The sequence below is a fragment of the Callorhinus ursinus genome, unplaced genomic scaffold (assembly GCF_003265705.2).
Source record: "Callorhinus ursinus isolate GAN/ISIS: 27379988/994484 unplaced genomic scaffold, GSC_fseal_2.0 scaffold33, whole genome shotgun sequence".
NCBI classification, from domain to species: Eukaryota; Metazoa; Chordata; class Mammalia; order Carnivora; family Otariidae; genus Callorhinus; species Callorhinus ursinus.
Window position 1 is genome coordinate 4,471,978 of NW_027397095.1, and position 22,352 is coordinate 4,494,329.

General features: G+C 41.3%; 1 protein-coding gene across 2 annotated transcripts in view; it reads left to right on the plus strand.

The window, feature by feature from the left end:
* The first annotated feature begins 2,745 nt into the window (after window positions 1-2,745).
* AIFM1 (apoptosis inducing factor mitochondria associated 1) overlaps window positions 2,746-22,352 on the plus strand; it is a 33,653-nt gene continuing 14,046 nt past the window's right edge. Inside the window, exons 1-6 of one of the 2 annotated variants that reach the window (XM_025852548.2) lie at window positions 2,746-3,021; window positions 10,036-10,178; window positions 16,878-16,977; window positions 18,261-18,385; window positions 18,510-18,640; window positions 20,046-20,136. In XM_025852548.2, coding sequence (XP_025708333.1) covers window positions 2,916-3,021; window positions 10,036-10,178; window positions 16,878-16,977; window positions 18,261-18,385; window positions 18,510-18,640; window positions 20,046-20,136 — 696 coding nt within the window. In that variant the 5' untranslated portion in view covers window positions 2,746-2,915. The remainder of the gene's footprint in view (window positions 3,022-10,035; window positions 10,179-16,877; window positions 16,978-18,260; window positions 18,386-18,509; window positions 18,641-20,045; window positions 20,137-22,352) is intronic. The other variant, XM_025852547.2, reaches the window with a different exon arrangement.

Sequence of the window (22,352 nt, forward strand, 5' to 3'; positions counted from 1 at the left end):
GTCCATTCCCACTATGAGAAAAACAATTCAGTGAATCGGTGATAGATCTGTAAGCAAGTTGGAATGTGACCGCTCAGCCAAAGTCCAAGTTACTCAAAATGGCTGGGAAAACTTGGGGTCTTCTAGTTAATAAGCTGTTTAGCTGAGTTAGCAGATATACTTATAGCTAACCCTTTTCCAAAATATGTGAGTCACCCATTTCTAAAACCCTAGATTTTACTGTATTAAAACCATCTCGAGAAGGATTTAATCTTAAGTGGCTAATCCAAGGTCATCATTATGAATACCAATTATTATGGTACAGTGTGAATAGCAATCTTCACTGTACAGTATTTTGGCTTTTTGATTGGCTGATGTCTAAATATACTTTGTTGCATCATTCTCCTCTGTATTTGTAATGCTCCTGGTGATCATTATCTACAGAAGAGTAGTTACAAAAGTGGGGGTAACTATTAATTAGGCATACCCAGTAGGTAGAGTGAAAAGAAGCATCGCCAACTCATAGAATCAATGCTAACTCTCTTAGAGATACAAAAAAACATTACATCCACGTGAGATTATTTAGATGTGTGCTTCCAGCAAAAACTTGTCACTGAGTCTGAGAGTTTATATTATAGCTGTAAGGTAGAAACACTGACTTCTGGAAATATGGTATCTCAAAATGGGCACCATGCCCTAATAAAAAGTGCTTGTTACCTCTGTGGGGTGAGATTTTGGGGAAATTTTCACTTATATTTTTGGAGTTAGTTTGTTGTGTGTTTATTGCTTTTGCAAAAAAACATGATGAAATATAATTTTTAATTAGAGATTTTTTTAAAGTACCTCATTGCATCTATTGCAAAAATAAATGTGCTATACAGCACCTGTTTTGTGTTAATTGTGCATCACTAAATGATTGTCTTTCAAATATACCCAGCCATTTTCATAGGCACCTGATCATCATGATTTTGACTGTGTTTTCCAAAGCCTCTTTCCCCAACAGATAAGATTAATTTTGTATTCCATGTTTATTATTGTTATTGGCTTTTAGAAATAGTAAGAAATATGTCTGTCAGGCCTTTAATATATTAAGTAAATATAAATAATTTTACCCTATTGTGAAATTGATATTTTCAATATTTATCCCCCAAAGCAGCCCTAGGTAAAAAGTCACCCATTGCCTGCACTTCTGAACATTGAGAGGACCCTGGACCTTTTTCACCCAATTAAGACTGCTTCCTGAGTTAAACTTCCTAAAACGAGGTCTTGTGATTTCATTCTCTATCCCTATTCCACTAGAAAAAAAACTTCATCACCTACAAGATTAGGGCCAAATTCTTTTGCCAGGTCAGCTCTGGCCCCAGAATATTAACCTGTCCTTATCTACTTCCTAGTACATATTCTCTGTCACTGTCCCCCAGAAATGTGCTGGGGTTTGTTTCTTTGTTTTACACCTCTAAGCCTTTTTAAACAGCATGGTGCTTCCTCTAAGATACTTGACAAATATTAGCTCATTTAATCTTCATAACAACAACCCTCGAGATTGGTAAATGAGGAAAGTGAGGCACAGTTAAGTGACCTGCCCAAGTGGTAGAGCCAGGATTCAACCTGGGCAAGACTGGATCCAAAGTCAAGGGGTGCTCAACCACTAAAAATATTACCTTTGGTCCCAGTGTATTCACCATCTGAAATGTCATTCCTCCTCCTCCACTGTCTATTTGAATTTTACTATACATCCCTCCAGACAAAGCTCAAGTAACACTTGCATGAAGTCTTTCCTTAGCTACTCCATCCTATTCACTTTTCTCTTGCTCTGGCACTGAAGGAGACATTCCATATTATTTAAATGATAGTATGTGTCATCTCCCCAACTAGTGACCACTTCCTATACTTTCCACATGCTCCAGAGCCCCTTTCATAATATAGTCCAAGTGGCAAGTACTCATTACATACTTGTTAAATGAATACGTAACCCCAAACTTTGAAAAAGACCTATGTTTATGTTTTGCAAACAGTCAAAAAATTTATTTCCAACTCAGTTCACATTTGGGAGAGTCAAAACACCTATTTACACTCAGCCCCTCACCCTACTCCTCCCACAACTCGAAAGTCCTGCTTAGCATTTCTCTGCAAAGCACAAACTTTTTTTGCCAGCATCCTTGCTCTCAAGCACAGAAGCCATAATAGTAGGAGATTATCCGCAGCACCTGGTACAGCACCTAGGAATAGAATTGCACAATATAAAAACGATATGGGGAAGGAGAGCACGGAATGATTACTTCTCCTAGAAAAACGGGCTGGGTGGGAAAGTGCCAGCAATTTGTAAAAGACGGAAGTCCATTCCGAATCTAGTAAGCCAGGTGCTCTGGCTCGGACCTTATGGAAAGATTGGAAGTGGAATACAGCCAGAGAATCCGGAAGGTTTAGTACCGAGTAGTAGCCTAAAACAAGAGAACAAAATGCGGTGCTACGGTGCTCACGCTTTGTGAGGTGCTGTTATCTGTTCCCGCCATCGACACAGCGGCAGCACCGGCCACAACCGCCAGGCAAAGAGGCCCCACGGCTCCCTCCTTTGGAAACTCGCTCAGCGGAAAGCATTGCCACCAACCCGTGGAAACTTGCAAACACCCGCTGCCGCGGTCTTTGCAACAGTGTGGCAGCCAGGCGCATGCGCAAATCTCTCGCCGTACGAGCCAATCGCAATGCGGCGCTGAGCATTACGCCTGCGCAGTAGGCATCCAGCCGCGCTTCCCCTTCCCCTGCTCTAGCAGGCCAGCTTAACTGTCCAATGCCCTCCCGGAGCTGAAAGGAGGAGCCTGCGTAGAGTGCGTGTGAGGGGAGCTGGGGGGGAACCGGCCGGGGCCCACAGTGTTTGACCTGTCGGTGGGTCAGTGAGAAGAAAGGAAAGGAGGAGGTACAGAGTAGCGGTTGCCGAAATGTTCCGGTGTGGAAGCCTGGCAGCAGGTGCTTTCAAGCAGAAGCTGGCGCCCTTGGTGCGGACAGTGTGCGTCCGAGGCCCGAGGCAGCGGAACCGGCTCCCAGGTGACTGACCCATCCCAGGCAACCCTGACCTCGCAGACCAAGGGCCTGGGTTCCATAGGCTCCCTGTGCCTGGTAGTCCTCCCCCTGCCTCCTCCCTGGGAAAAACTTAACCCACTCACAGCCGCGTGAATTTTGAATTGGCGGGATCCAAACCATGAGTTTCGCAAGCCGTGCCGACCTGACCTTCAAGGGATTTGAACTCAGTAGTCTGCTTGAGGCCTTTTCCTGGGAGGGTTTGCTGTTCAGGGATAACAGAACAGCTGGCTGTTTGGTATTGTCCAATACCACCTCCCGGCCACCCCTTTCTAGAGCACCACTGCCTTTTTAGAGCAATGAGGTCAAGTAGACTTTGTCATTTACCCATTGTGAGACTTGAAACACGGCATTAAGCCCGATGCCTTAGTTCCTTCTGTAAATGAGAATATTACCTGTTCTACTTTCCAAACCCCAGATGAGACCCGTAGATTCGAGTGCCCAGTGAAAGAGAAACAGTGCAGTTCAAGTAAGGAGTCAGTCGGTTGTGCGCCAGACACAGGAGAGTCGGCCCAGAATTAATTTGAAATGTCTGGTCCGTGTAATTCTTGGTGGTCTTTAATGCTTCAAAGAAACAGTTTGCAGAGCGCATTGTATTTGCTCTCCGTGAAGTTGTTTCATCAGATTTTAGAGCTGGAAGGGATTTTGTGGTAAAGTTCAACCCACTCACTTTATAGATAATAAACGGAGACACAGAGAGGTGAAATTATTTGCCCAAGGTCACATATCTAATTAATAGGTAGAGCAAAGGATACTTTGCCATCTCTAGGCCCCTAATCCACTTGTCACAACTCCACATGCTTCCTAAATTTTGACCTCAAAAGGTTAAGAATGCATCCGATTCCCCTTTAGCCTACTGTGCCTGAGGTATCCATGAACTTAGCTGAGCATGTCTTGAGCTTGCTTATTTTCAAACTGCACAACTTAATGAGGATAATGAATTATCCACCTGTAGGAGGTGCTGGGTTTTTTGGGGTTTTTTTTAAATCTATTTTTGAATGACCACATGGGGACATTCACATTTGCAATGTCAGAAGTTATCCTTGAGGCCTTTCCAATGTGGAACCACCTTCTGGGTGCTTTAAAAATATAATGTGGAAAATATTTCCCTTAGAGTGTTTGCAAATGTGCATTTGAACAGTTTTCCCAGTTGCTATGCCTCAAGAAAACGTTTCCTAATTTGTGTATCTGAGGACATATCCTAAAACAAATTGCTCTTGGAACTTGAAAAACCTCTGCCTTAGCTTTTAAATTAATATCCTGTCTATGGTGTCATCTGTATGGGTTTTATGCATTGAAATGATAGTGCTCTATGTAAGCTGTACAGAAATTTACACAGAAACTTAGGTAAGCTGAAGATTTTCATCCATACTAGCCTTTCAAACTTTGTGTACTTATTTTGCTTACAACTCACAACTTTTACCAGCACTCTGAAGTCTAACCAAAAGTTCTCATTTAAATAAGTATGGATTTTTAAAGTCAAATTGATTTATTAGATATTTGAAGATGGTTGGTGATGTTAGAACTACTGAAAGATACAGACTCAAAATGGTTTTTTCCATTGCATGATTTTGTTTGGAGGCAGTCTGCTGTAGAATATATTCTGACTTCTTGACATACCCGTCCATCTCTTTGCATACACTTAATCTTTGTCCTTTGGCCAAGCACCACAGTACATCATATGCCTTTAGAAATGGGCGGGGTGGGGTTACAATTTCAAAAAGAAATGATTCTGTCATTTTAGGAATTAACCCTGTTTTGTAGCTTGATTACTAATTGCTTATAATCTGATTTCTTTTTCACATCGCAGCAACTGCCCTATGTTTTTGCATAGATAGGAGAGAGGCGCTCTTGGTTTATATGCCATTTCCCCTCCTCTTTCCCCTTTCTCCTCCCACCTCCAGTTCTTTGTCAGGATGTTAGCAAACTTGACACCCACCTTGAAATGATCTCATCCACATCTGTCACCATTGTCAGGTTCATTTTCATTATATGCTGCCTTTTGCCTTAAAACCTAATTGCTGTTATTTGTTTACTTACTTTATTTGGATGCTCTGCCTCTTTCCAGAAATGATTGAAGGCAATTAATAGTGACTACTTTATGTCTGCATTTGGCACTGAGTAGCAGATAGGTTAGGTAATAGATATTTTCTATTCTGTAGTATTTTATTTGGTTACCAGACATTGTGCTGCCCATGTGATCAAACTGATCACTGACCCCCGACCTGAGGGTCAAATGTTTGAACATTTTTCTGTATTCAGAATCCTTCTTACCTCCTTAAAAAGGAAACTGGAGTCCTTGTGGGCAAGGATCCAGACTTCCTGGCAACTGCCAAATGACATTTTTTTTCCGAAGCCTAGAAGATGAGCCCTTCCCCACTTTTTCTGCTGAGGCAAAGCTTTCCAGAAGAAAATCTGTAGCAAGTCAGCCTTTTCTGCATCCAGTTAGTAAGTTGTATTTTCTAGACATTTCCTAACATTTTAAAGGAGTTGCTGCATATTGTAACATTTCTCTAGATCATGTTTCCAAAAGTTACCTAGTCCAGTAAATCAAATGGAGAGCTGACCCCAAACCTACTGAATGAGAATGTCCTGGAGAGAGCCCTGGGAATTTTTATTTTAACAGGCTCTTGAAGTAATTCTTATGATCAGGCAAGTTTGGAAAATACTGTTTTAAGGCTTAAACAGACTGAGCAACCTTGAGTCTCCTGTGATTTGTATTAAGCCCATTTTCTGATACTCAGAATAGTGGCAGCCGTTGTCCCCTCCTATACTACACACTACCTGAGACCAGGGATTATGTCCTATTTTTGTGTCCTCAGTGCTTTGCATAGTCTGTGGCACATGGTAAATTCTCAGTGGCTGAACCCTAGTGCTGTGAAGGACTTAACTTTGTAGAACAGAGTGAGATTGCTTTTTTGTCATCTAAATCATTTTTCCTCTGGTGCCTTTCTCACTGCACTCTAGTTATTACTACTATGATTCGTCTAAAATAACAGCAAGGGTTATGCTAAAGAAAAGTTGGGGAGCTGATAAAGGGAAATAGTTGTTGCATTCCTTATAAAGAGATACCTAGTTACAGTGGACAGATCATGTAGGCTGGTCCTGTCTTGTGTTTTATCCATGTCAGAAAAGTCAGTTTGACATTCAGAAAACAAGACTCAAGAGCATACGGACCTCTTAACTATTTGAGAATCCTAGGAGCCTCAGTTGTGTGGATGTATTTCTGGAAAAGGCTTTCTGGGAGTATGAAAAAACGGGAGATTATGAAATCTACAGAAATGAAGTTGCTGGTTTAGGCACTATTCTAATGCTAGTCTGTAGTATTTGAAGTTACTGATTTATTATTAAGCAACCTGAAATAAATGAGATCTGGTTAAACTTCTTTGCAAAGAATTCTTCAAATGTTCAGTCCTTATCATAGAATTGGAAGGAATTTCTGTTTCCTTCCTTCATTAATTAGTCCAACAAATATTTATCGAGCAAACACCTACTATGTGTTAGGCACTAAATACAATTGTAACAACAATTCAAGAATCGAGTCCTTGAACAATATAGTGAATATAGACAACAATACTTTATCCTAATCAGACTTCCTAAGAGACTAGATCTTAATTATTCCAGCCACTAAAAAGAAATGATAATGGGGCGCCTGGGTGGCTCAGTCATTAAGCGTCTGCCTTCGGCTCAGGTCATGATCCCTGGGTCCTGGGATCGAGCCCCACATCGGGCTCCCTGCTCAGTGGGGAGTCGGCTTCTCCCTCTCCCTCTGCCCCTCCTCTGTCCTCCCCCTGCTTGTGTTCCCTCTCTTGCTGTGTCTCCCTCTGTCAAATAAATAATAAAATCTTTTAAAAAAATGATAATTATGTGATAGAGGTGCTAATTATTGCTACAGTGGAAATCGTAATATAAATGTATCAAATTGAAAAAAAAATTGAATCCCAAGTGTGAGGAAGGAAGTGCTACCTCTCTGTGTGGTCTGATTGTGGAAAATCTAAAGGAGAATCTAAAACAGACTGCTGTAATGAGAAGTCAAGGAGTAAGTTGTCTTCTTACCTTAGCAAGACAAGTGAAAAGGCATGTTTAGCCATGGTATGAAGTTTCCTAAAATCTTGAAGCTATGGGGGAAAGGTGTGGGAGTAATTTTATGGGTAAAAGAAAACTGGGGCTGGGGGCGGGATAGAAACATCAATACAACACTTACCACCTCTTACAAAACTAAAGTCACTTGGTAGGTATGTAAAAATTTGGTTTGTTGATAATAATAGTATATTACATTTCTTTTCAGACAGTAGTTCAAATGTTAATTTACTTTTTAAAAAGTTAATTTACTTTTAAATGTCTTTTTTTTTTCTTTTTGGCAAATCAAGGCAAAAACTGCTGAACTTTCCCAAATCTACACTCTTAGTTTTATCTGTGAAAAGCAAGCAAAAACAGAATAAACACATTAGTATTACATTAAAACGAAGTTGTTGCATCTGGATTTAGGATCTTCTAGAGGGACAATAAATGAATTTTTTTAAACTACTTATTTTCAGTAAATAAACTTGGGGTGGAGGTGGGGGACACAACTAAATTCGCTGAACTAAACCACGTGGAATTTTTTCTATCCAGTTACATTTACTAAGCTCTGAGAGCTGTCAGTCTCTACTTCTGGTGCTTGATCATTTTATGGGTTTCTAAAAATCAAAAGCTTGCCCAGATCAAGATAAGCTTCCCAACCCTTGCACATTTTCATTTTCATGATGTGTTATTTCCAAATATAAACCATTTTTTTTCATGTGGTGATAAAGGATTCTAAAGCAGGTAATAAATAAAAATAGTAAAGAAAAATACATTTTCACTTCTAAAGGTGTAGGTTTATCGTCTCTTATCTGTAATTCAGAAATGAAAATAGGACTAAAAATCAGGTCTTTATAACTCATCTGCCACTGACACCTGACCTAAACTGGAGAGAGAGGCTGCTTATTAACCTTTTGTTCATCCCACTTTGAAATTTTTCATGGAAACAATGTGTGTGACTGTGGATTGCTGCCTTTTACTGTGCTGGGTAATATATTTACTGTATGGTATAAACACTATATACTTAAAACCATACAGTTCTGAGTTCTGGAATATCCGTGTTCCCGAGGATTTCAGGTAAGAGACTGCAGACCTGGTTTGGACCTGTTTTTACTCTTCTGTGCCCTGAAGTTGTGAAAGCAAGGGGGAAAGCTCCATATTTCTAACATGAAATGCTGTTACCAGTGCCTATTCTGTTAATCTTTTAAAGCCTGGTCAGACCAGGAATCTGCCTCTAGACCGTTGGTTCTCAAAGCAGCATAAGCATCACCAGGGAGCCTGTTAAGAATGCAAATTCTTGGGCCCCCATTCTAGATCTCCTAACTCAGAAACTCTGGGGGTGGGTCTGGCCATCTGTGTTCTAACAAACACTCCAGAGGATTCTGATGCACGTTCAAGTTTTAGAACCACTGCCCTAGATCAGGATTGGCAAATTGCAGCCCACAGGCCAAACCCACATGCTTTTGTATGCATGCCCTTGAGCTAAGATTGGTTTTTACATTTTTTTAAATGGATGAAAAAAATTAAAAATAACTATTTTGTGACACATGAAAATTATTTAAACTTCACATTTTAGTGCCCATAAAGTTTTATTAGAAAACGGCCGTGGGACTCCTGGGTGGCTCAGTCATTAAGCATCTGCCTTTGGCTCAGGTCATGATCCCAGGGTCCTGGGATCAAGCCCCGCATCGGGCGGGCTCCCTGCCCCGCGGGAAGCCTGCTTCTCCCTCTCCCGCTCCCCCTGCTTGAGTTCCCTCTCTCGCTGTGTCTCTCTCTGTCAAATAAATAAATAAAAGCTTTAAAAAAAAAAAAGAAAGAAAGAAAAACGGTCGTGCCCATTCATTTATACGTTGTCTGTGGCTGCTTTTGTGCAACATCAGCAGAGACCATATGGCCTGAAAAGCTGAAAATATTTACTATCTGGTCCTTTACAGAAGAGTTTGCAAACCCCTGCTCTAGGTCAGTAGTCAACATGAGGAGTATCATAAGCAGAGAAGGTAGTACTGAGACCTTCCTTCATTTCCGTGTGTTGAGACTTGTTCTAATCGTCAGATCATTACATGGATGTACAGAGATTTACATCAACATAATATTTGTATTATTTTGGAGGACTAAGAGCCAAGTAGTTGATATTTTAAGTTTCATCATTAAAAAATATTTTATAGACTGAAATTCTTTAGTTTTTGGAAAAGATAAATCAACTTAAAAAAATTTTATTTTGTGCTTTAACATTTCTGTCTTCAAGGACTGTGTTGCAGGGTTTTATTATTTTGTGCAAGGTTTGAGCCAGCCATTTAAATTACCCTTTAGGTGGTGGTTATAATGCCCCCAGGTAGTCTGTATTTAACTTTTTGTATCTATTCAGCCATCTCTCTGTGTTTACTTTGTTTACGGTGAGGATGTGAAGAGAGAAGTGTTTTTGATGAAGTGCCCATTTGTTTTTCATTATCTTTTCTGGGAAGCTGTAATTTCCTCCCCCTGGGCAGCATTGAATTATACTCTTATTAAAGACTCGCAACAATTTAAGTGTGTGGATTCTGATATCTGCAATATTTGTACAGTTTTTTTTTTAAGATTTTATTTATTTGAGAGAGAGAGAATGAGAGATAGCACGAGAGGGAAGAGGGTCAGAGGGAGAGGCAGACTCCCTGCCGAGCAGGGAGCCCGTTGCGGGACTCGATCCCGGGACTCCAGGATCATGACCTGAGCCGAAGGCAGTCGCTTAACCAACTGAGCCACCCAGGCGCCCTATTTGTACAGTTTTGATTATTTTTTTTCTTGGTCATTTTAAAGTGAACATCATGCACCCCAAGGGGCAGTAAGTCTTTACTTGTACAATGCAATGATCTCTAGTCATAAACATGTATTAACTATTTTATTTTTGTATGTGTGTGTGTCTTAATAAATTGTGTTCCTTAGGCAACTTGTTCCAGCGATGGCATGTTCCTCTAGATCTCCAGATGACAAGACAAATGGCTAGCTCTGGTGCATCAGGGGGCAAAATCGATAATTCTGTGTTAGTCCTTATTGTGGGCTTATCAACAATAGGAGCTGGTGCATATGTAAGTAGAAAAGCAGCTTGTGTAAAGAAGCTGCCAAACAGCTCCCATTAGTAGACTGAGTACTACTCTGCTTTAAAACTTTTGCAACTAATTCCCCTTTCTCCTTTTGAAAAAATTTCCAAAAAGCCTTCTTTAAAGTGCCTACTGTCTAATAATCCTGTGAGAGCCAATTTGGGAATGACTGAAATTTAATCTCCTGTCGATTAGCTTTGTTCTTTTCACTTGTCTTTTTACTCATTACTTGAAAGCCACTGTGTTTTCTTAGATTTGACTAATCCGCCAAATTGTACCTTTTCTCTTGGATATGACACACTAATCTGTGAATAGGTGAGAATTAACATTGCAGCTCCTTAGCACAATATTTGATTTTGCCCCATTTGTCAAATACTTTATTTTTTCCTCAGCTTGGGATAGACATTAAACAACAATAACAGCTTTCAATCCAAAATATTAAGTGTTCCTAAAAGGAAAGCTATCCCTGAATCTCACCCAAAGACTAAATTATAGAAGTTGGCCTAGTATCCAATTTTAGAATGGAATTTGTGTGAGGTGAGAAATACAGTTGTAAATGCTATGTAAAATTAACATAGTTATAGCTCCTTAAATGAACTCTGATCAGCTTAGTTGGTCACAGAGGAATTACTCTGTGGTGCTTTTTTTTTTTTTTTTTTTTTTAACTTGGCGGGGTTTGCTGTGACTAAGCAGATCAGTCTAAAGTTGGATCATGTAAGGTTGAGTGAACCAACTTAGATAACACCTAGTAACACCCTTGATTGAAGGAAGCTGTTTCACTCCCCAAGAGCAAATGGTTGGATGCCATTATAATTTTAGTTCTTTCCACATTGGTAAGACAGTGAAATTATCTTTGTTCCTTGGTCACTAGGTTATAAAACAGGGAGATGCAAATGACTTGAAGTTACCTAGATTGTCATTCCCTGACCTGACTCCCAAATGCGCAGAGACAGTTTTCGCCAGGTATGAATGAACCCAGAGTAAGAAGTAGGTGAGCTCTGTCCGCTAACCGACTCTGAGGAAGTACACAGCCTCCTCCAGTCCTGGAGCAGCACTTTTTTCTTTTGTAGCACAGGGTAACCAAAAATGCTTCCCTGCCTTTGTGTTGAATGTTTCTTCATTAATACTTAGTGCTTTTTCTATTTCCTTTTGTTTCTTTCTTGGCCTTATCTTTACCTACAGTTGTGCAGTGTCATCACCTAGGATCCCCTTCTAGATCACTAGCGTCTGCAGGTGCTTCTGGGAAAGATGGCAGCAGCCTAGTATACTTCTTAATTGTAGGAGCAACAGTCACTGGGGCAGGAGTTTATTATGTAAGATGCTTACACTAAAATATATTTCGGGGTAGGGTGGGTGAGACCATGGCACTAATGAAAACTTGATCCATTAGAATACAACGAAATATTCACAGCATGTGCTTTCTTGGTATTTATTAAAGGGACATTGTCAGTCACCAGGGAGCCCTCAAACCTCATCTTTCAAACTGTTGAAGTCCTACCAGATATGTGTGAAGCCATACATTGAATGATTATTTTTAAATCCTCATCATTAACCCTTCCTTCGAAACTTTTACCAAGGTCATAATTCTTTTTAGGATGCTAAATTATATTGTGCTTTAGTGCTGCATACCTAACAGTCTCAAAGAGTGAACGTCAAATAAGCAAGTAAAAGTAACTTGAATGCCATCCGTTTTGGATCATTTTAGGTAAAATGCCATCTTTGTGTTTTGTCGGAGACAATCAACCCTACTTTTATTGCGAAAAGGCATTTTATTGAATGCTTCTGAGGAGGTCCAAAAAGCCACAGAATTACAATATTCTCCCCACCCACCCCCAGCCTCTATTTCAAAGTAAATTCATTTGGCAGTGTCCCTTTTGTAATCTCTAATTTGGTCAAACTAGTGGCTGAAGTGGTACAAGCTAACACATTCGTGTAGACTGCTTTGTGAACGCCTCTCATTCATGATTAGATACTACCCTCTGAGCCTTACCTCTTCCATTTCCTAGCTCTCGACTTTTGCCATCAGTGCCACCTCATTCATTCAAAAATAGATGTAAAGTGTTTGCATCTGATATGTTTGTAACAGCTGAAACCTATTAAACCTCTGGTTTATGTTGCTGTACCAGAGTTGGATGGCCTTCACAGAGCTGGCCAGGCAGATCTCTTGATGCCAGGCCACAAGACAGGGCCACAAGTCACTGTTGCTTTCTTTCTCCTTGGAAATATCTCCGAAGCACAAGTTCCTCTCAAGCCATTCACTTAAATGCCTCATTGCCCTCTGTGTTTATCCAACACTGGTAATAGTAAAGCTACTAGATTATAGTGGTTTCAGGTTAAATGATAAGCTTTTGTCTACCTACAACTGCTATTGAACTATTCTGTAAAGTTTTATATTGGGTTTTAAGTCATTCAAAATGTGATCTGAGGTAGCTTAGGTTTTTATCCTCTGAAATTGGTCTTAATCTCACAAGAACTTAAAAATCAGAGTTCAGATTTGATGAGATGTGGCTAGAAGTTATTTGGTGTTTGTTAGTCTACTCTGACTGCCATAACAAAATAGCACAGACTGGGTGGCTTAAACAACAGAAATGTATTTTCTCACAGTCTGGACGCTAGAAGTCCAAGATCAGGGTGTCAGCATGGTCAGGTTCTGGTAAGAGCTCTCTCCCTGGCTTGACCACCTTCTCCTATGTCCTCACACGGGGAAGAGAGAGAGAGAGAGAGAGAGAGAGTGAGCATGAGCTCTGGAGTCTCTTATTCCTACAAGGGCACCAGCCCTATCAGATTAAGCCCCCCCCCCTTATTTAACCTTTATCACCTCCCAAAAGTTCCTTCATAACTTTTCTCTCTCACATGAGGAAGTGTTCCTAATTTGAGTACAAATACTATTTTAGCGACTACTGAGTTGGGAGCTCTTTACTACGCAGCACCCCCCCCCCCGCCGCCGCAAAACTAAGAGAGCGGAACTTAGAACAAGGGAAATTTTTCTGAAATGTTTGCTCCGGGTCTGTACTTTATTTATTTATTTTTAGGTTTTATTTATTTATTTCACAGAGAGAGAGCAAGAGCAGGAACACAAGCAGGGGGAGTGGGAGAGGGAGAAGCAGGCTTCCTGCCAAGCAGGGAGCCTGATATGGGGCTCGATCCCAGCACCCTGGGATCATGACCTGAGCCAAAGGCAGATGCTTAACGACTGAGCCACCCAGGCGCCCCTGGATTTTTTTTTAAAGATTTTATTTATTTATTTGAAAGAGAGAGAGTAAGTGAGAGAGAGCACAAGCGGGGGAAGAAGCAGAGGGAGAGGGACAAACAGACTCCCCACTGAGCAGGGAGCCCAACAAGGGGCTTGATCCCAGGACCCTGGGGTCACGACCTGAGCCAAAGGCAGCTGCTTAACCAACTGAGCCCCTAGATTATTATTTACTTATTTGAAAGAGAGAGGGAGACAGAGAGAGAGGGCACGAGCAAGGGGGAGGGGGAGAGGGAGAACCAGACTCCCCACTGAGCAGGAAGTAGGACACAGGACTTGATCCCAGGACCCTGGGATCATGACCTGAGCCGAAGGCAGACACTTAACCCACTGAGCCACCCAGGCGCCCTTGAGGTCTGTACTTTAAACCAGTGGTTTTTACATTTCTCACCACAGTTCACAGAAAATTACATTTTATGTGACAACCTGTTATATAACTATAAATACATAAAACTCAAAATTCAAAATAATACTTAGTAGGTGTGACATACTCTGATAGTTTTATTCTCTTAGATTTGTTTTTTTAATGCTGATTATAACCTTACTAAATTGATTTTACCGCCCACTAATGGGTTGCAACCTCAATTTGAAAAGCACTGATCTGAACAGCACTTTTTTGGCTTAGATTGCAAATAGGAACTCCTGATTGGTGTGGATGTGGGTATTCCTCCTCGTCTTGCTAGTGACTTTCTCTAGGACTGTAGACAGATCTGATCTCAGTCCTGTTATTTGTCAGTGAGCAGAGCCTAAGTAGCCTTTAGACTATTTAATGAGATTTAGTATTGGGGCCCCTTGCCCAACTTGTTCAACTGGTTGTTCAACTGGTAAAATTATATTGCCTCATAAAATGACCTTTTTCCTTTCAAATTTCTTCAAGACAAATAAACACTGCCATATTAATCTGTTTAGAAAAGTTGTCTCCAGTGATATTTTTCACAGATTTGTAGTTTTTCTTAACCCGACACATATTCATGTCACTAATTGGAAATCTGTGCAAACTGGGAATACAGCAACACTTGGGGGAAAAGTAAATTTTTATTTAGTATGTCTGCAAACATTTTTATATCAGAATATTTACTTAAAAACTAGATACGTAAATATATATGTATATAAATATATGACAACCCTCATTTTTGTCCCTTCCCCACTAAACCTCAAGATTTTTCTTGGTCGGGTGCCTGGGTGGCTCAGTCGTTAAGCGTCTGCCTTCGGCTCGGGTCATGATCCCAGGGTCCTGGGATCGAGCCCCGCATCGGGCTCCCTGCTCGGCGGGAGGCCTGCTTCTCCCTCTCCCACTCCCCCTGCTTGTGTTCCCTCCCTCGCTGTGTCTCTCTCTCTGTCAAATAAATAAAATCTTAAAAAAAAAAAAGAACAGTAAATAGGCTAATGTGGTCAAGAAGAGCACCAAGAGATAAGGTCAAAGAGTGCCATTAATGGTACCATATTAAAAAAAAAAAAAAAGATTTTTCTTGGTCTACTCTACCCCTCACGTGTGAAGCCATTGGGTCTAGGCTATCTTTGGCTATCTCTCTCCGTCCAAACATGACCCCACTTTATTTCTCTGTTCACTCATGTTGACCAGCTTTAAGCCATCTTTTTATGTAAAATTCCCTTTCTTAAATTTTTTTTTTTAGGTGTGGGTAAATACTGGATTCGTGTATAGTATCTGATGGCAAGGTAAAAACTTTCTTCCTGAAATTGATGTCAGTTGAATTCATTTTATTAATGTGATGAATTTAGTGGTGAATTCAAGGAAGAGCCATTCACTTTTAACATACCGTCCTTAATTTTCTAACCCATTCATACCATATGTTAGATATTTCCAGGCTGTTAAATGTTAAGTCCAGGGTCCAGGTTCCTCCTTACAGCCCACTGCCTAATGGGCTGCCCTGAAAAGGGCTCATAGAAATATTCTTCAGGGGTGCCTGGGTGGCTCAGTCCGTTAAGCATCTGCCTTCAGCTCAGGTCATGATCCCAGGGTCCTGGGATTGAGCCCCACGTCAGGCTGCCTGCTCCGCGGGGTGCCTGCTTTTCCCTCTGCCTCTCCCCCTGCTTGTGTTTGTGTGCGCTCTCTCTCCCTCAAATAAATAATAAATGAAATCTTCCAAAAAAAATATTCTTCAAACATGTTTTATGATACTTCTGATTGTCCTTACTTTCTCCTCCAATTAATTAACAACCTGGAATTTCAGTTAACATCAGTTACTTAAATTTTCGTCTTGTTGATCCTTTGGGGTACAAAAGAGCAAAAGTAAAACAAGTCATTCTTGCCTATTTTTTTTTAAATCTCCAATAAATTCCAGTGCTGTACGTTAAAAAAAAAAAAAACTAGTCATAATGCTAACGGACACTTCTTCAAATTGAACAGCTAGAGAAGATAGGAGATTTGAAATAGGTGATTAAGCAAGGTGTTTAACCCTTGGTAAATATCTAAGTGTCAAAAGCAGGATAGACTATTGAGGGAAAGATGAGTTACTCTGTAAGACTAGGATACAGGCAGTCATGTTTCAGGGCATTAGCCGAGTACCCAGCAAAACTTGGGACGTCTACCAAGAAAACGTAATGGCCCAGCTTCCTACCCAGAACTGTATAGCTTCATTTCACAGCTAGTATCCACAGCTAAGCATGGTCCAAAACACCTTTTATAAAATTTAACCCTGGGTATTTTTCACTTATGAAATTATAAGCCTCTGACTTCAGTGCAGGTCATGATCTCAGGGTCCTGGGACTGAGCCCCACATCGGGCTCCCCACTCAGCAGGGAGTCTGCTTCTCCCTCTCCCTCTGCCATTCCCCCCACTTGTGCTCGCTCTCTCTCTCTTAAATAAATAAAACCTTTAAAAATTAATAAAGTTTAGCCCTTTATTCGTCTAGTATAAAATGATTTTCTTTAAAAAAAAGATTTAAAAAAAGGATGGTAAAGACGGCTTAAGAGGAGAGGAAAGTCATTCAGGTATTCATGAATACACATTTGTTTTATTTCTTTATAAAAGCTTGTAAAAATTAAAATCAGTGTAATTCAGGGCGCCTAGCTGGCTCAGTCGTAAAACATGTGACTCTTGATCTCAGGGTCGTGAGTTTGAGCCCCACGTTGGACATAGAGATTACTTTTAAAAAATAAAAAAAAATTAAAAAATTAAAAAAATGGTTTCCTTTTTTTCTTTAGCTGTACCTTCAGACTTAAATATAAGGAAAATTCTTTACATAGAGTCTAAGGAAATTTGAAACTGGAACCTTTTCATCGGTGTACCTATGTTATTTTTAGACCAAGTGTGTACATACCCGATATTTTTTTGAGAAAATAATTTTGCCTTAGTGATTTTAACATAGAACTTACTTCATGTAGACAAAAGTTTCTCATTTAATTGAAAGATAATGATACTACTTACGGCATGAACTAGCTTTATGATGAAATTTTCTCCATGTTTGGATCTGCAGGCCTACAAGACTATAAAAGATGATCAAAAAAGATATGATGAAAGAATGTCAGGGTTAGGGCTGACACCAGAAGAGAAACAGAAAAGGGCCACGTCACCTGGTGAGTATTATTTGAGACTCAGTATATGAAGGGCAAGTTAAAAACAGTTTGGGTGCTATGCTTTGCAGATGTCTTACAGATGTGACAATGCTGTGAGACAGTAAGCTTCCAGAAACTGTGGAATTACTCCAGACCTGGGAGCAATTTGTTAAGGTATTTGACTGGAATTTGGGTTTGAGAATAGTCATTAATGAGGATTTTGAGTGGCTGTTTTTTTTAATATATTAGACTCTTTAAAAGGTAAGCTTTATTAGCCTGTTGATGGGTATTAAAGAGGGCATGTATTGAATGGAGCACTGGGTGTTATACGCAAACAGTGAAACATGGAACACTACATCAAAAACAAATGATGTAATGTATGGTAATTAACATAATAAAATAAAATTTAAAAAATAAAAATAAATAAAAAATAAAAAAGCAAGCTTTAAATTCAAAAGGCAAGCTTGATGAGGATAATTGTTGGAAAAGACATTTCCAATGAGGAAATTCTTTTGGTTTGTTTTGTTCCCCTTTAGAGTCTTTGGAGTTTTCAAGTTGTTAAAGATATATTTGTTTTCCTAAAGCATATAGCACTAGCTGTCACTTCCATCCCCAAGACTGGCTTGATTTTTCAGAATGAAGTGTTTTAATCCCTTAATAAGCCCTACGACTCTGGGTGGGCGATTTACATTGCTGTCTTCAAAACACCTCCTTTTTCTTGAACATTATATAATAATCCCCAATTGACCTGCTGGGTTTTCCCCTTTTACTGCTAACAAAAGGTGAAAATGAACTTGGTATTTTCCTGTTGATCATTAGGAAGTTAGTGGGAAGAGCAGAAGCTTTCTAATATATACTTTCCGATGTATTTTAGAAATAGCTAGACTATTTAAGCTAGGTTCTGGTTCTGACAGACGTAATGAATGAATGACGTTGGCCAAATCATTTGCCTCTTTGGGGGGTATTTTTCACTTATGAAATGAAAAAGTACTTGCTTTTCTTGTTCATCAGGCTGCTGTGAAGTTTGTCAAGATTAACGTAGGTACAGTGTTTGCTAGCTTTATGTAAAGGATTGAAACAAGTACAAGGTGATTTTTTTTTTTTTTAATAGTGGCAAGGAGAGGCGGCTGGCTGGCTGGCTCAGTTGGAGGAGCCTGTGACTCTTGATCTCGGTCAGAGTCATGAGTTCAAGCCTCATGTCAGGTGTAGAGATTACTAAAAAATAAATAAATAAACTTTAAATAGTGGCAAGGAGTCATCTGAGATTTTAAGAAAATTGACCCTGTCTGGTGTGTTGCTTACAGCTCCAGAAGGAGAACCAGTTCCTCAAGTCAGGGTACCAAGTCACGTCCCATTCCTGCTCATCGGGGGAGGCACCGCTGCTTTTGCTGCAGCCAGATCCATCCGGGCTCGGGATCCTGGGGCCAGGGTAAGGCACACACTCTTCCACTTGGCACGGAGGGTAGAGTCTGCAAGTACTTAGCCAGTGTCCGCACTTTGACATCTGCCTCTTAAATGACTTGGCTGGGATAACTGTCATTTTCTATCTGAAGGTACTGATTGTGTCTGAAGATCCTGAGCTGCCATACATGCGACCTCCTCTTTCAAAAGAACTGTGGTTTTCAGATGATCCGAATGTCACAAAGACGCTGCGATTCAGACAGTGGAACGGAAAAGAGAGAAGGTGCGTTCACATCTGTAAAGTGGGCCTGACTGGCTGGCAACTTGAACTAAGCACAGGGCATTGGTCAGGAGTTTGCACAGACTGTGTGGAGTCTGCTGTGGTGCACACTTGGCACAGTGTAGAGGCAACGGGTTCCCGTGGCAAGAGTCCTGGATTCTGTTACCCAATCTGCCAACAAGTAAAGCTGTAATGTTGGCCTCTGAAGGACTAATGCACCTATTTCCGGGACCTTGCTGTTAGACTTCTGCCGTGAAGATCATCTCGGCCTGTGTTGTCACTTCCTTACATTACACTTGCCGAGGTGTCTCCCATAAAAGCAAAAGAGAAGACACTGTTCTCTGGAGTTTTCCTTGACACCCTAGCGGGTGTGCAGAATTGCGGGAATAGAGTGGAAACACTGTAAGGAAGAACCTCATTATTAAGATGTTTGCATGAAAGACTTGGAAAGACAGGTCCAGAAGCCTTCTCCTTCTATGGGACTCCATGGGTCTCTTGATTCCAGTACCATGTTTTTGGGTTCTAGTTTTTTTCTCACTAGTGATCCCTTTGATACTGGACTAAGTTTTACAGATCTACCCACCTCCCTCACTCCCATTATCATGTTCTATTCTCAAGCAGGATGCATACCGTCAATTATGTTAGCCATCCCTTCATTAATATCTCATAGCTAATGCGGCAAAGTCCTCTCAGGTGCTAGACCTCGCTGTCCATTGACTGGCACCACTCTGGACAGCTCATTCGGGTGGATGTGTGAATACCAGCTCCCTGGGTGGTGTTCTTGTTCTAATTTGGGGGTTTTTTTGTTGTTTTTTTTTTGAAGATTTATTTATTTGAGAGAGAGAGTGTGTGCAGTGGGTGGAGGGGCAGAGGGAGAGGGAGAGAAAGAATCTCAAGCAGACTCCCTGCTGAGCACAGAGCCCAACACGGGGCTTGATCTCATCACTCTTGAGATCATGACCTGAGCCGAAATCAGCAGTCAGACGCTCAACCAACTGAGCCACCCAGGCGCCCTTTCTTGTTCTAAATATGAACCTAAATCCAGAGCAGTGTTGGTACTATTGGCATTTAGGGCTGGATAATTCTTTGTTGTGGGGGCTGTTCTGTGCGTTGTGGGATGTTTAATAGCATCCTTGGCCTCTACCCACTAGATACCAGAAGCCTCCTTCCCCCTAAGCTGTTACAGCCAGAAATGCCTCTAGGCATTGCCAAATTGCCCCCAGGTGAGAACCCTAGTCTAAAATACCTCTGTGTAAATAAGCTACTACCAAGATTTATTGGACTTGGAAACTTACTCTGGAAAATGTTCCTGAGAGTTTTCATGATTGAAACAGTTTTACTAAAGCTCTGGGGGAAGTTGATGGCAGTTCCAGGTGCTTATAACACTTTCTCCCTCTTCTCTATACAGCATATATTTCCAGCCACCCTCTTTCTATGTCTCTGCTCAGGACCTGCCTCACATTGAGAATGGTGGTGTGGCTGTCCTCACTGGGAAGAAGGTGAGCTAGTAGGCCGCTTCCCTTGTCAAGTTCCATGTGCGCCACAAGTATGGTGACTTGTATTCACACTGCCATTTACGTCTGTCCTGCCACTGTAGTTCATCAAAGAAGGATCGAGTCATTTTAGGCTTGCTCTTGCCAGTCTTCACTGCGCAGTGTTTCTTCTTGGGGGAAGCGCTAATCTCAAAGCCTAGAGAAGCATGTCGACTAAACTTCCCCAGGGAAGTCAAACCATTGGGGACAGTGACCCTGAATCTGATCCTTCTCCAGATTTGCTCCTCTGCCCTTCCTTTGTCTTCCTATTTTCCACACTAACATTTCTTCGGGATTTATTGATGACAAGAGATTGACAGCGGTATATTATTCAGGACAGTAAAATAATTTAGGCATTACGTCAGCATGGGAAATATCGTTAGACTTTACAAAGGTGAGTACCTGAGTAATGGGAGCAGTCATTGGAGGGCATTTGTGGGGTCCAGGGAGGGTTTTGTTTTGCTATGTTATATTTCATTTTTGTTAATGGGAGGTGTTAGAGTGTATTTGTAAACTAATGGCAATGTTCCAGTGGAGAGGGAAGGGTTATCAGAAGGAGCAAAGTCCAGAGTAGATGGGATCCAGAGCACAAGTGGAGAATTGACCTTTGCTAGGCATAAGCCCACTTCTTCTATAAGGAGACATAGGCAGAGGAGGTGGATATAGGTTTATGGATAAGCTGGTAATGAGGGGCGCCTGGGTGGCTCAATCGGTTAAGTGGCTGCCTTCGGCTCAGGTCGTGATCCCAGGGTCCTGGGATCAAGCCCCACATCGGGCTCCCTGCTCCGTGGGAAGGCTGCTTCTCCCTGTCCCACTCCCCCTGCTTGTGTTCCCTCTCTCGCTGTGTCTCTCTCTGTCAAATAAATAAATAAAATCTTTAAAAAAAAAAAGCTGGTAATGAGACGTTAGGTATTAAGTATCCCCTGTGTGTAAATAACACACAGGCTCTGCCTTCTAGGGCTTAACAGTATTTAAGCAAAAACGTGAACAGATAATCATAACACACAGATGTGGAGTAAGAAAGATAGGCACAGTGTATTGTGGGAACTACTGGGATTTCAGGGAAGGCTTCCTGGAGGAGGAGGTCTTATAGAATGGGAAATTTTATGGAATGAAGAAGAATTCACCAGATTCGTGGTCAGTGAAGGGAATTCAAGTAGAAAACAGAATAAGCAAAGGTACGGGGTATGAAAAAGCAGCTTTGGTCCAGGGAAACAAGCAGCTGGCTACTGACAGAGCAGAAAGCATAAGCTAAAGAATGGCAAGAGATGAGAGCGAGATGTTACACAGGGTGCTGACCATGGAGAGCTCTGCTGTATAGAAGAACTTGAGCTTTTCCCCATGGGCACTGGGGGGCTCTTACATTTTAGACAAGGATATAGAACAGATTGAATTTTAAGTAATCCCTGTGTTGGCTCTGAAGAGGATGGATTTGGGGGACAAGACTAGAGGTAGACCATTTTGAAGACACTGCAGCAAATTAGGGCAGTGGCAGCCGTGACGGCCGTGGTGATGGGGTAGTAGTAGCGGTGGCGGTAAGCCCAGTTCTGAAGTGCTTTACAGGTATTATCTCATGTTCTCATGAGAATCTTACCAGCTAGGTATTATTATTATTGTCATTTTATAGAGAAAGAAAGTGAGATTAAAAAGAGGTCAACTGTGGGGCACCTGGGTGACTCAGTTAGTTAAGTGTCCAACTCTTGACCTCAGCCCAGGTTGCGATCTCAGGGTTGTGAGTTCAGGCCCCACATTGGGCATGGAGCCTACTTAAAAAAAAAAAAAAAAAAGTCAACTAACTGGCCTAAGATCAAATAGCGAGTAAGTGGTGAAGACAGAATCTGAGCCCATATCTGTCTGACTCCAGAATTCTGACTCCAGAGCCCAAGCTCTTAATAACACTGTTGTATAGCTTCTGATAGAGAGGTGACAGTGGGAGACAAGACTGGAGACATGCTTAGAAGGCAGCCTCGATGGCGCTTGGGGATAGATTGAAGGTGGGCCATGAGGGAGAGGGAGGAGGCAAAGATGCCTTTCTGATTTCCAGCTGGTGTAGTAGGTGGTGGTGTAGCCCCGGGTAAGAGAGACGCTACAAGAGGAAGACCTAGCTTAAGGGGGAAAGAACATTTAGTTTTGGATTGTTCCCTGCGAAACGGAATATATTTGTGGAGATGGCCTGTGGGCAG